Source organism: Phaenicophaeus curvirostris, chromosome 7 (assembly GCF_032191515.1).
Source record: "Phaenicophaeus curvirostris isolate KB17595 chromosome 7, BPBGC_Pcur_1.0, whole genome shotgun sequence".
In the NCBI taxonomy this organism is placed as follows: domain Eukaryota; kingdom Metazoa; phylum Chordata; class Aves; order Cuculiformes; family Cuculidae; genus Phaenicophaeus; species Phaenicophaeus curvirostris.
In genome coordinates this window covers 1,824,944-1,838,662 of record NC_091398.1, presented here as the reverse complement: position 1 = coordinate 1,838,662, position 13,719 = coordinate 1,824,944, and the positions used below count along the sequence as shown (strand labels likewise).

The following is a 13,719-nucleotide window of genomic DNA, read 5'->3' as shown; positions in this document are numbered from 1 at the left end:
CGCAGCGCCACTGGGCCTGCTCTGCTTTTTATCCCCACACAAGCTCCGACTTCTGCTCTCTGAGCTGCCCTACAAGCACAGAGCTCCGCAGAAACGCTGCTCTGGAGAGGAGCTGTGGATGAGCCCAGGTTATTGACGGCCTAGCTGGTTCTTTCCTCCCTGTGTTGTTCACCAGCTCATCGGCTGGAGCCAGGTTTTAATCCCAGCCCCTGTATTTCTGCACCCGCTCCCCCACCAGCACGTTTTGCAGTCGAGTCATGCCTCCAGCGAGCAGCTTTCAAAGCACACCTTTCACAGGCCCAAGGACACGAGCTTTGAAAAGGAATTTGCAATAAACAGCTTCTTCCATGGGCCACCGCGCACAGCACCTGGCCACAAATGCCAGCCTGAAGTGGGCCTGCACCCTCCCACACTGTCCTGCTTTCTCCTCCGCGAACCTGTGGCTCTTTAGGAAGAACAAGAACAACACTCAGGACTGCACTTACACCTTCCGGGCAAAGCACAGGCCAGGAGGTGCTTTCACTCAATGCCACAGAGCAAGAACACCTCCTTCTTCAACACAAAGCGACTGAATTTCACAGAATCATGGAATGGTTTGGGTTAGACAGGACCTCAAAGCCCACCCAGTCCCAACCCCTTCCAGGGACAGGGACACCTCCCACTGGATCAGGGGCTCCAAGCCCCATCCAACCTGGCCTTGAACCCCTCCAGGGATGGGGCAGCCACCACTGCTCTGGGCAACCTGGGCCAGGGCCTTCCCACCCTCACAGCAAAACATTTCTGCCTCAGAACTCCTCTCGATCTCCCCCTCTTTCAGCTGAAAACTGCTTCCTCTCAGCCCATCCCCGCCCTCCCTGATCAAGAGCCCCTGCCCAGCCTTCCTGCAGGCCCCCATACAACCATTATCCCATAAAACTTTCCACACATGGAAACAGATTCCCTGCATAAAACGAAATGCCTTCTGCTCACCTCCCAGTCACTCCACGTGCTGAGGACGCAAGGCAGCGTGCAGTGCGTGACTGCTGCTTGCTGAGCTGCTCACAAAGGCCTCCACCTGCCTCTGATCCCCCTGCCCCATCTGCCTGTCACATCCACTCGTTCCAGCTCTAAATTTCCTCTTGGCAGAGCCCATCTCCTTGTTACCAGTCTCTACAACAGCTCCGCAGGACCCAAATCAAGACTCTTGGCAGTGATGTTACTCCAAGTGCATCCAAGCCTCGCTGCACAGAGCCCCCCAGCTGATCCAGACACAAAAAGGAAAGGGCGGATTCGACCGAACAGGGAGTGAGCTTGGAGCCAGCAACAGTGCTGGGAATGGGGCAGCTACTTCTCATAAGCTTATTTCAACAACAGAAAGATTTAAAGCCACGACAGTGTCACAGCTGTTCCTTTGCAATTGGAATAATCCTGTAGCACAGGTAAAACCCATGTCAGGCGTGCTGAGGACTGGAAACAGCTGGCTGCGGGAAAGGCACGTGTGCCAAGTCTCATTTGCATCACTCGATTAGCTCTCCCTCTATTGCAGAGATGCGTTTCCTGATGTGGCTCACTGGACAAGTTCCTTAGTTCAGGTCACGAGTGACTCTCTCTGGCTCTTTACCTTTGTGCCAATGCGCCTTCAGCACAACGGAGCTGGGTAGTCAACCTCCTTGCTCCAAGCAGGTTGTGGGGTAGCCAAACGCCCCTGGGAAGCTCTGAGTGAGGACAGCGGGGTGGAAAGCTGCCCTGATAAGTCAGTGAGTCAAGGCAGGGGATTCTCTCCCTTTGCTGCACTCTTTGTGAGACCCCACCTGGAGTCCCGTGGCCAGTTCTGGAATCCTCAACATAAGAAGGACATGGAACTATTGTAATGGGTTCAGAGGAGGCCATGGAGATGATCCAAGAGCTGGAGCACCTCCCATATGAGGACAGGCTGACAGAGTTGGGGTTGTTCAGCCTGGAGAAGAGAAGGCTCTGAGGAGACCTTAGAGCAGCTTCCAGCACTGAAAGGGGCTCCAGGAAAGCCGGGGAGGGGCTTTTTACAAGGGCCTGGAGTAATAGGATGAGGGGGAATGGCTTTGAATTGGAAGGGAGAAGATTTAGATTAGACATAAGGAAGCAAAATCCTTAGTGCTGAAGGTGGGGAGGCCCTGGCCCAGGCTGCCCAGAGCAGGGGTGGCTGCCCCATCCCTGGAGGGGTTCAGGGCCAGGCTGGATGGGGCTTGGAGCCCCTAATCCAGTGGGAGGAGTCCCTGCCCATGGCAGAGGTGGGACTGGATGGGCTTTGAGGTCCCTCCCAACCATTTACACCAGCTGGGGAAGGGGCCAACGTCTGAGGTCCCAAGCACATCCCTCCAGAGCACACGACTCCAACAGCAAGGAAATCAAATGGATTCTGGATCGATTGTTTCTCTTCCTCTGAAGCGGCACGTAGATATTTAAAGCACTTGAGACAAATGCAACAGGACATGGATGTTAGAAGGCAAAAACTTGTGCAGGCAAACAACGGGTTTCTGTAAATAATCAAGCTGCTACTCCTCTTCGACATCTCCCTCTGTATTTATTTTTGCTGAGCTCCCCCATCCAGCTTGTTCCGGGGGACAAGGGGGAGCAGGAGCTGCTCAATTAAAGTCGTGCAGCTGGCCAGGGCAGCAGGAATCGCAGCGGATGAAGGGAGCGGCCGCGGGATGGGACCGTGCGCTCCCAGTGCCATCATGTGGCCAACCGCGGGGAACTCGGCGGGACCCGAGGCAGAGCCGGCTAACACAGCCAATAACTCAGCAAGGAGCCTCTCCCACCTCGTAAACCATGAAGGGAAAGCTCAAGTCAGCAAGAGGCTGGAGCTGAAATACAGCCCAACGCTTTAATCTACTGCTATCTTTCCAGCTGAGGTTTATGCGGTCATTTTTCTTGAAGTAAGAAGAAGATTTATATTTAAATATGTCTGGCATTATAGATGTCTGAGAGTGCAGTACAAAAGCGACATGCACTGCACAATCACAGCAAGACAGAAAAGCTTAAGAATCACTTGGCCAGGCCAGAAAAAAAAGAGAATCGTGGAATGGTTTGGGTTGGAAGAAATCTCAAAGCCCGGGGGCTGGAACTGGGTGGGCTTTAAAGTCCTTTCCAACCCAAACCACTCCATGATTTCATGATTCCTAGTAGAAGGATCCTCAGGAGGACGGTTGTGTTCAAGGACAAGGCTGTTGGTTTCTCTTACCTGGTCACTCCCTTCAGTATCTTCTCCATGTTCACAATGCTGCTCATCTTATACAGGAACCATTTGTCGATGGCTGTGAGTTTGTGAATCTCATCCACGGGGACTTTGTTATCCAAGGCCTGCCAAGAACAGGAGAGCACCAAAGCACCTGTAAGACGTGCTTTGCAAATACAGATTTATCCTGCAAATAAGCAGCAGTTCTAAAGCATCAAGACATGAAACATATTGTAGACTAAGCTGGACAACACAAAGGTTCATCTGCCCCACGAGCCTGTCTCACAGCAATACAATGCGCGCCCCACAAGAAGCACAGGGAGGCACCTACCGCTTCTGCACAGGCTTTGGGAGCAAAAGCTGGCTTCTGTTTGAGCAGTGGAGAGATGATTTCCTGTTCACGGAGCCAGCAGCCAAACTTAAACTGATGGCAAGAAGGCTCTGTGGCCGCTGGGTACGTGCCTCACCTGCCCACAGCAAGACATGTTCAGCCTGCAGTGCCCGCTCCTCCCCTCACCCCTTAAGTTGCCCAGATCACAGGCTCCCTACTCCAAACATTAAACAGCAAGGTCCTGCTTCTCACCCACAGAGCACGTTTTTGTTTTTGAGCATAAATCTTGATTTACTCTTAAAATACAAGACTGAATCAAAACAGAATGGTTTGGGTTGGAAGGGACCTCAAAGACCAGCCAGTCCCACCCCTGCCACGGGCAGGGACACCTCCCTCTGGATCAGGGGCTCCAAGCCCCATCCAAACTGGCCCTGAACCCCTCCAGGGATGGGGCAGCCACCACTGCTCTAGGCATCACACAGAAGCCAGCGCTTGGTGCCCAACAGCCACTGCTCTTCCAAAAGCCTGCAAAGAGCAGCCTGGGGCCATCCCAGTGCTCCCTGAGCACGGGCAGGGATTTCTCACACATTTCAGGGTACAATACTGGTAGCTCCTCCTCTAAAGCAGCGATGTGGAGCGCTGCAATCCCCATACTGCCAATCAGCTGGGTTTACACTTGATGCCCTCAAGTAGCATCCCGTTTCTGCTTCTTATCTGGAAACTTTTATCACAATGCTGCTGCTTTGGCATCATTAATGCCTAAATTTAACATTGCTGGTGTTAAATAAGTAAAAGGCACTAATGAGGCCCAATTTGTGTTCTGAATGGTTTTAAAATTCAATTTACCTGTTTACTAATCAGATTTAGTTTGCACAGATTTGACTTTTTGTTTAGCTCTGCTTTGGGAGTCATTAAGCCTCTGGAGACTGGGAGAGAAGAGTGAGTCTGCGGACAGTTCTTGCTTCCGAATCACTGCCCTACAGGAGCAAGTTTCCAGGTTTCCTGGCAGAAAGTCCCTGCAGGATGTGATCAGGAGCCCTGAACATGTTCCGATGGCTTCACCCTATCCAAACCTACAGGAAGGAGCACAGCCTAAACTCCTGATGAGAGAACGGAGTGGGAGCCACAGCAGGACACCTTCCAGAGCACTCCCTTCCCTTGCACCTGAGCGGTTACCGTTTTCATCATCCAAAAGGAAAAGGAGAGAGAAGTAGTAAAAAGCCTTGGAGAATTGTCTATGGGGGCTTAGGGAGGAGGAGAAGACACACAACAAAGCTCCATCCTGTTTCAAACAAAGCTGACGGCTAACAGGGACTAACTGCTGCCTTTTAAATGTCAGCAAGCTGGAAAGGGATTTCCAGGCAGGCGGCTCCAGCTGCCAGAAGCACCTCTCACCGATATCACTTGCCTCAGTTATTAACGGGACGAATTAGTGCATTGTGTCAGCCAGAGGCAGCTCTTTATAGGGAGGGATTAAAGCTTTGATCTTGCTTTTTTTGGCAGCTCCCAGTGAAAATGCCACCAGCTGGGAACACCCAAAGCGTTCCGTGGGGCCCAAGCTCACCTTCATCTCCCCAGATCCCCTGTGTTAACACAGGGCTGAGACTAACCTTTCAGAAAAGCTCTCTGAGCTACTCAGAGAGACACGAAGCAAGGTTTTTCTCTCTGTTACAAGAGAAAGCTGTAATAAAGACCAAGCACAGCTGCTGAAGCGTGTTCTACACTTATGAAGATGTGCATTTCCCCAGCTTGAAAAGCAAAAGTCACCAGCTGGACAAGCCACACACTTAAAGAACATCTTGTGCTTTCTGCTCAGGCCATTTATAAGAGGAACGGCTACCAGGAAACCTTTTTAAAACACGGCACAATCTCAGCTTCCCACACTTGCATGGAGGATGTAATGAAGTGTATCTACATACAAGCACAAAGGGCTTAAAGACTCCAAAGTCAGGGGCACAAAACCCAGTAACTGAGTGTTCCCTGCCGAAAAACACCAGTAATTTCCCTGACAGGAAGGTTTGCAATCTTAAAACACCCCAAAAGATAAGTAGGAACTATAAAAGACTGCTGTGCCCTCCTCTTTGCTGAGGGAATGGACAAGTCGGCTGCAACAAAACCAAAGTGGTAAATGGCACCGACCTTGTAAAGTGACTCACCCCGCATTTACACACAGGCAACTGTGGAGCTGAAGGCAGAAATCATTTCACGCCCTCCCTCCCCTGGCAATAGCACCCACTGCTACCCAGACAGCTTGAGAGATGAAGGGATTTGCCTGGTGTGACAGCAGAGGGGTTAAGCACAGACAGGGGAAATGCTCTCAGACTGCAGCTCATCATTCTTTATCATCTTTTGTTTCAGTTCTTACAAGGATCCTCTTCTTTTCCTTCCTCCCTCACCATAAATGAACAGTAATCTGAGAACTGATCCAGTGGGAGGTGTCCCTGCCCGTGGCAGGGGGTGAAACCAGTTGGGCTTTGAGGTCCCTTCCAACCCAACCAATTCCATGATTCTAAAATGACACAGGATGCTACTGGATGCAATGAGGCCTGGCTAAGGTTATATCACAAGGCAAACGCACTACCTGGATAAAAGAAGACGCAGGAAAACATAGCTCTCAGCATGAAAAATTAAAGTCGTACCATCCAGCTAGTGAGTTCTGCAGAGGAAATTGCATGTGATAGAGAATGCCTGTACTTCCAACAGCAAGGATCCTACACAAGGTGTTCCCGGTGTGCTTTACACAGGGAAACAAGGGGTTGAAGAATGTCACCTCAGTTGACCCAATCTGGTAAGCTAGAATTCGAGGCACATTTCTGTCTTTGGTTACCTTGGCTATTGCATATATCCGAGTGCTGGATGGCTCAGAGAGTTCCTTCTGGAGATCCACGACAGCTGGCCAGGCTTTATTCATGGGCAGACGTGAAGAGAACCCATCTACAGATGGGTGGCACATTCTGAGGGCCTTCTGGAAGCTCTCTTCAAAAGTGCGTCCAATCGCCATGACCTGTAACAGAGAGTCCCTCCGCGTGAGCTGGGTGAGCTGCTGTGCAGCTGGCCCCTGCGGAGCACAGGGTGCAAATTTAAACAGACACAGACATACAAAGAGACGACAAGATGACAGCCTTTGCACCTCCTCCCCAACACAGGCCTGCTGGCTCTAAGCCCGGCACAGCAGACTGAACCTTGGGCATCATGGAATCACAGTCACTTGGTTGGAAAAGACCTTTGAGATCGTTGAGTCCAACTGTACTTGTCCACTACTGAACCAGATCCCTGAGCACCTCCTCTGACTGGGTTTTAAACCCCTCCAGGGGTGGGGACTCCACCGCCTCTCTGGGCCTGAGAATCCATTCAGTGAAGAGATTTTCCTGATGTCTAATCTGAACCTGTCCTAGCACAACTTGAGGACATTCCCTCTTGGCCTGTCACCTGGGAGAAGAGACTAGCATCCACCTCACTACAACCTCCTTTCAGAAGCTGCAAAATGATGAGGTCTCCCCTCAGCCTCCATTCCTCCAGGCTAAACAGCCCCCAGCTCCAGAGCCAATCCCAGAACCCTTGTTCTCCAGCCCCTTCCCCAGCTCTGTTCCCTTCTCTGGACGCACTCCAGCCCCTCAATGTCCTTCTTGTACTGAGCAGCCCAAAACTGAACCCAGGATTTGAGATGCGGCCTCACCAGCACTGAGCCTGGGGCACAATCCCTTCCCTGCTCCTGCTGGCCACACCGTGGCTGATTCAAGCCAAGATGCTGCTGGCCTCCTGAGCACATCTGAGTCCCACTTCCTACCGTCAATAGGGAGTTTCAGACAACAGCCTGCTCTCTGCTTTCCTCTCCCTACCTATGAAAGACAGGAAGCCCCTGCTCTCCTCTGCAAACTGCTCTGGTGTGCATTAGTTGAGGGCAGCATTATGCAGCGGCATGGGTGCAGTTACACAGGCAGATGTTTCTTCTTAACAGCCTGTTAGAGAGAGAAACTCGCAGTGGGAATTCTAAGGTTCAGGAGGAATCTGCTCCTCTTCCTCTAAACTACTTTTAACGGCAACTTTGCCCCGTGAAGGCTCCCTTAAAGGATTACTCCTCCTTGGCACAGCAGCACCAGGGTTCCCTCCTCCAATCTTGACATCACAGCTAATAAGGGGACAAGCCTTTCCCTGTGGAAATCTGTGTGGTAGCAGAGTCCTTTCTCAGATCTCTAGGTTTTTATTTCACAGCGCAGTGGAACTCTAACAGCATAAAATCTTCTCAAAAGCAACGTTGAAAAATGTCAAAGAAAAAATAACTTTGTTTTCTCTTTTCTCCCAGCTCCAGGCCTGCTGCCCAGCACAACAGAGCTCAGGAAAAGCCAGGCCAGGCCACTCACTTAATAAAAATGCAGTAGGTGCTGCAGTCTGCCTTCAAATTCAGGCCGAAGGAGACGACTCTGCCATACTAATAGAGACACAGCGGCCAGAAGCTCTGTGCTTCAAAGACACGGAGCTTGGAGACTCACCTTTCTGCCGAGTTCCTCCACCAGCTGCAAAGTACATTCCTTAAGCTTCTCCATCCATGCTTCAGTTCTCTCCCCAGCACAGGCCTGTACAGCAACAGCACTGACCATTCCTGTATCTCCTCCCTCCCTTTACCCAGTATCCTGCCTGGAGAATGACAGAGGGGTCACCAGCTCTGGTTTCGTGATGTTCAACCCCTGGAAGGACTTGGAGCTTCCTCCTACAAACACGATGGCCAGGATGTGCTTACAGCTGGTGGGGCAGAAGGCAACCCAGCCTAAAACCCCTAACCGGAGAGGATTAACGGGGCACAAGGCAACTGTATTTAGGAAGCCCAGCTCTCCAAAACAACCTAAACCCCCTAAACAGAGAGGATTAATATCAGTAAGCATCAACTCACTGGAAAACACCACCCCTCATTGCCATTAAAAGCCAAAACTGCCAATGGAAAACCAAATTCCAATTAATCTATCCAGTTGGGATGAAGGCTTATTGTCTGAGAAATGTTAAAGTGATGATAAGAAGGTCTCATGTGTCAAAATGATTTAAAAAAATAGCTATTTGAAAAGCATCAGGAAAAGAGGCAGCTGAAAAGATAGATAAATAATTATTTTGCTTTGGATATGTAGTTAACTAAGTAAGCAGGTATGGGTAAGACTCTCCAGGAATGGGTAAGACTCTCCAGGAATGGGTAAGACCCATTTTGCTTCATTTCTGTCCTCTGAAACTTTGGACAGGAAATGTTGTTATTGTCCCAAACACCTTAAAATCAGGGTTCAAAAGTGTCGCTGTCGTGTTCCAGGTATCAGAGACTTCATCACTAAGAGAAGTCCAAACTTCAGAGCAAGATCGCAGGTCAGGCTTGGATTTCGAGAGCAGAAGTAAGCTGAGAAATGGCATGTGGTTTTGACAGAGAGGACAACGGGAACAACCAAGAGCTGTGGCTCATTGGTATCACTGAACATCTTAATAGACAACAGCTCCTGAAATTATACTCCAATTAACCACCACCACAGAGCCCCAAACAGAAGCATGTCCGAGTCCTGTAGCAAGTGCTAAGAACGAAGTCAACCTCTAGGGATCCAAATAAGTTTCTTTCCTTAGGAGTCAAACTATTTATGAACCCGCACTGTGATATCCAAGATTACACAGCCCTAACTCATTTCAATTAATTATAGCACTGGATAAAAATCATTTGAGCTGAATAAACATCTTCAAAAGCCATTAGGTCCCTCATGATAGATATTCTGAGGGTTTCCAAGAATGACAAATTACCTCCCAAGCGGTTGAATGTTAGGGAAGGGGAGAGCCTTGCACCCACCTCTCCCACGCTCTTCATGGAGCTTCCAATCTGATTGGACGTACGCTGAAAACGGTCCAGATCCCACCGGGGTATCTTGGTAACAACGTAATCCAGGCTGGGTTCAAAGCAGGCAGAGGTTTTTCCTGTCACCACATTCTTGATTTCTGGCAAGGGGATCCCCAGGGCAATTTTGGCAGCGATGAATGCTAACGGATACCTGCCAGAGAGGAGAAGTAGAGAACAGTAGGGTGGGAACTACTTTGCTTTCGTAAATCCCAGGAGTGGATCAAATTAAATAGATGTGAGGTGATTTTCACTCCTCAACCCAACAGAAAGTTACTGTGCTCAAGGTAGAATCATAGAATGTCCTTAGTTAGCAGGGACCCACAAGGACCATCCAGTCCAGCTCCTGTCCCTACACAGGACACCACCCAAAACTCACACCATGGGGCTGAGGGTGCTGGCCAAACGTTTCTGGAATATTGTCGGGCTGTGCCTGCTTCCCTGGGAGCTGTTCTAGGGCTCCACCACCCTCTGGGGGAAGAAATTTTTCCTAATGTCCAACCTAACCCTCCCCTGGTGTATCTTCCTGTCATTGGTCACTAGAGAGAAGAGCTCAGTGCCTGCTCCTCCTCCTCCCCGTGTGAGGAAGCTGCAGAGCGCGGTGAGGTCTCCCCTCAGTCTCCTCCAGGCTGAACAGACGGTGTTAAGGTGTTCTTACCTTAACGTATTGCAGAGCTACCTGCCCAGGTCTGGGACTTGTTGTACAATCTGCAAAGCCACCATTTGAAGTCTCGGTCACACCCAGTGTGACCACACATACAGATACGTGTTGCTGCACACCACCCAAAACAAAGTGATCAAATGCCCACTGTCCAACATCAGGGCTTCTCTCCAGCCCCTGCTACGGGACCTCAACAACCACAAGAGTTGTTGAGAACTGCAAATTAGAGATTAATTTATGCCTTTCAGCAGCATCTGCAAAGCGCAATTAATAAGCCAATTTTTAAACAGCTTGCTCTGACCATCCTTGTCTTGATTAGTTTATGATTAGCCCACAAGACAAAGGCAGCTAGCGATGCCATTTGTGTATGTCTGACAGGCAGCTTATTAATACCCATGTCCTCTGGGTCCCAGAGATGATTTGCAGCCGACACGTGGACACAGTGGACACCCACGCCCTCCTCCGGGGAGTGGTTCTACTCGTAGAAGCAGCTTCTGCAGGCTGGAGCAGGCTGGGAGGGCTCACCAACCCCACCTACCATCTCCCAGAAGCACCGACCCTCCAAGGCTCAATCTTCCTTGCTGCTGTCACTGAGGTATTTAAGTAATACACTGATATCTTATTGTAATTCTCTTTCTTCTTCTTCCCTCACTTATTTGTTCACTTACTTTATCGTATTTTGGCTTTTTTAGATAATCTTACCCTGTTGCCTTGGAGGCCAAAGCGGAACTTCTTGAGAGCCTGGCGTTCACTTCAATGACGTAGTACTCCAGGGAAGTCGGATGCAGAGCAAACTGGATATTACACTCTCCCACGATGCCTAAATGTCGCACAACTTTAATGGCACGATCCCTCAGCATCTGAAATTCCTCATTAGCGAGCGTCTGGCTCGGAGCCACAACAACGGAGTCTCCTGTTTGGCAGAGGCAGCAGAGAAGGAAAATGAGAAGCAGCTCAGCACAGCGAGGTCTCGCCACAAGGGTCACTTTCCTTGCGAACCCATTACTAGGGAATGAAGGTAGGACAGACGTTCAAGCCCGTGGATGCACAGCAGATGGGAAGCACAGGTCAGTAGAAACCCAGACTTGGAGAGGCCAGACATTCCCGTGGAAAACGGGACCGCAGAGGTAAGTTTAGCCTAATGATATCCATTTCACACCCTAGCTGGCTGTGTCTGAGACCTGAAGCGCATTTCTAGAGCCTGTTTCATCAATCACAGCAGGCCGAAGGGCTCATGAACATTTTTTATGCCGTGCCATTTCCAGCGAGCAGCCCTGCACCCAAGCCTACCTGTGTGGACTCCCATAGCGTCCATGTTCTCCATGCTGCAGACAGCGATACAGTTGTCAGCAGCATCTCTCACCACTTCGTACTCTATCTCCTTCCAGCCAACAACTGACTTTTCCACCAGAATCTGGTTAGTCATCGCAAATGCCTGGCAACATGATAGGAAAAACGAACATTAAAAAGAAAGCCTTATTAGAACATGCTCCATATCTAAGACTTCAGCAGCTTCTCTCCAGACATCCCAGAGCAACCCAAAAATTGAAAGATGAATATAAGCAGAGTCCATAGCACTGATGACAAGCAAGCACTTCATATTTCTCTTCTTCTAAAAACCAAATTTCATTAGCTTTGTTTGAAAGGCACAGAAAGCATTTCTGTGATCTGATGGGAAATAAAAGGCAAGGGTGTGAGCCTGTGATGGCATCTAAATAACAGACAAGAATGAGAACATGTCAAAAGCTGCGATGACACAGCAGACACAGGCTTTTGCTAGAATCATAGAATCATTTGGTTGGAAAAGACCTTTGAGATCACCGTGTCCAACCGTACCTACCCACTGCTAAACCAAATCTCTGTGCACCTCATCAGCCCAACTCTTAAACCCCTCCAGGGACGGGGACTCCACCACCTCCCTGGGCAGCCTCTGCCCGAGAACCTTTCTGGGGAAGAAATGTTTCCCAAATTCAAATCTAACCCTCCCTGGCATAATTTGAAGCCATCTCCTTTCATCCTACTACCTGTCATTTGGGAGAAGAGCCCAGCACCCACCTTACCACAACCTCCTTTCAGGGAGCTATAGAGAACAATGAGGTCTCCCCTCAGCCTCCTTTTCTCCAGGCTAAACAGCCCCAGGTCTTCAGCTGCCTCTCATAACCTCCATTTACGAGGCCAGCCCCTTCCTCAGCTCCTTTCCCTTCTCTGGACACGCTCCAGCCTCTCAACGTTCTTCTTGTAGTGAAGGGCCCAAAACTGAGCCCACAATTCGAGGTGTGGCCTCACCGGCATCGAACACAGGCAGACGATCCCTTCCCTGCTCCTGCTGGCCACACCATAGCTGATCCAAGCCTGGATGCTGTTGGCCTTCTTGGCCACCTGGCCACTGCTGGCCCATGTTCAGCTGCTGTTGACCAACAACTCCAGGTCCTTCTCCTCCAGGCAGCTTTCCAGCCACCCTTCCCCACGCCTGGAGTTGCACAGGGTTGTTGTGTCCCAAGTGCAGGACCCGGCACTTGGCCTTGTTAAACCTCATCCCAGCTGTGGGTGCACGTGGGCAGCCCCATGGGCTTCTGCAGGAGAACTCTGCAGAAAGCTCAGTGACTGAGTGATGGGGAGTGTGGGTGCCAGCCAATGCCACATAATTAATAGCACTAATAATGCTGCTGATCATCTGCACCCTAACCAGAAGCAAGACTCATGATTTATTCTTAAACTAATCTTGAAAGCGCTCCTCAGCGCTAGAGACAAAAATGAAAAATACAGTTTGTTGGTACATGAGCATAATCTAAGTGAATAAATGGCCTTAATATTAGCAGATAGAAAACATTAATCAATTCTCACTTAAAATCCTAGAAAATAATGGGCACATTATCAATCCATCCTTTAGCAGAGCTTCTGGTTTTAATGCTGCCCATGAATCAGTCTCCAGCCTGGTCCCTTCTGTAATCCGCTCAAGCCTTTATTCAAACATTGCCCTCAGTTCACGGCCAAAGTCGAACCACAAACAAAGAAGGAACAGCTTGAGGAGCAGCACTGCACACCCGGATGAAGCACGGATGGAACTGTGCTCGTCAAACAATTCCACGCTGCTGCAGTGCTACGGCCTGTTGCCTTCTCTCACTCAAAATGAGCAAAGCCAGGAGACAAACTCAAGGCCGATGAGTTTGTGCCTCACTACAAGAAGGACATTGAGGGCCTGGAGTGCATCTAGAGAAGGGGAACGGAGCTGGGGAATGGGCTGGAGGACAGGGATTCTGCAGGGGGCTGAGGCACCTGAGGTTGTTTAGCCTGGAGAAGAGGAGGCTAGGGGAGACCTCATCGTGCTCTGCAGCTTCTGAAAGGAGGTTGTGGTGAGGTGGGTGCTGGGATCTTTTCCCAATTGGCAACTGATAGAATGAGAGCCTCAAGTTGTGCCAGGGGAGGTTTAGACTGGATGTCAGGAAAAATTCCTTCTCCAAAAGGGTTCTCGGGCACTGGCAGAGGCTGCCCAGGGAGGTGTTGGCTGCCCCATCCCTGGAGGGGTTCAAGGCCAGGTTGGATGGGGCTCTGAGCAACCTGTCCCTGCCCATGGCAGGCATGGAACTGGGTGGGCTTTGAGACCCCCTCCAACCCAAACCACTCTGATTCTTTGTTTGTTCGGCACTAGGGCACACGGGACTCATGGTCCATTTGCATGA

At 50.2% G+C, this 13,719-nt stretch overlaps 1 protein-coding gene across 1 annotated transcript in view; it reads right to left on the bottom strand.

Moving 5' to 3' along the window:
• CPS1 (carbamoyl-phosphate synthase 1) overlaps nt 1-13,719 on the bottom strand; it is an 80,993-nt gene that overhangs the window by 39,808 nt on the left and 27,466 nt on the right. The window contains exons 18-22 of the mRNA XM_069860559.1: nt 11,330-11,474; nt 10,742-10,952; nt 9,334-9,532; nt 6,352-6,528; nt 3,200-3,318 (exon numbers count right to left, since the gene is read on the bottom strand). Coding sequence (XP_069716660.1) covers nt 3,200-3,318; nt 6,352-6,528; nt 9,334-9,532; nt 10,742-10,952; nt 11,330-11,474 — 851 coding nt within the window. The remainder of the gene's footprint in view (nt 1-3,199; nt 3,319-6,351; nt 6,529-9,333; nt 9,533-10,741; nt 10,953-11,329; nt 11,475-13,719) is intronic.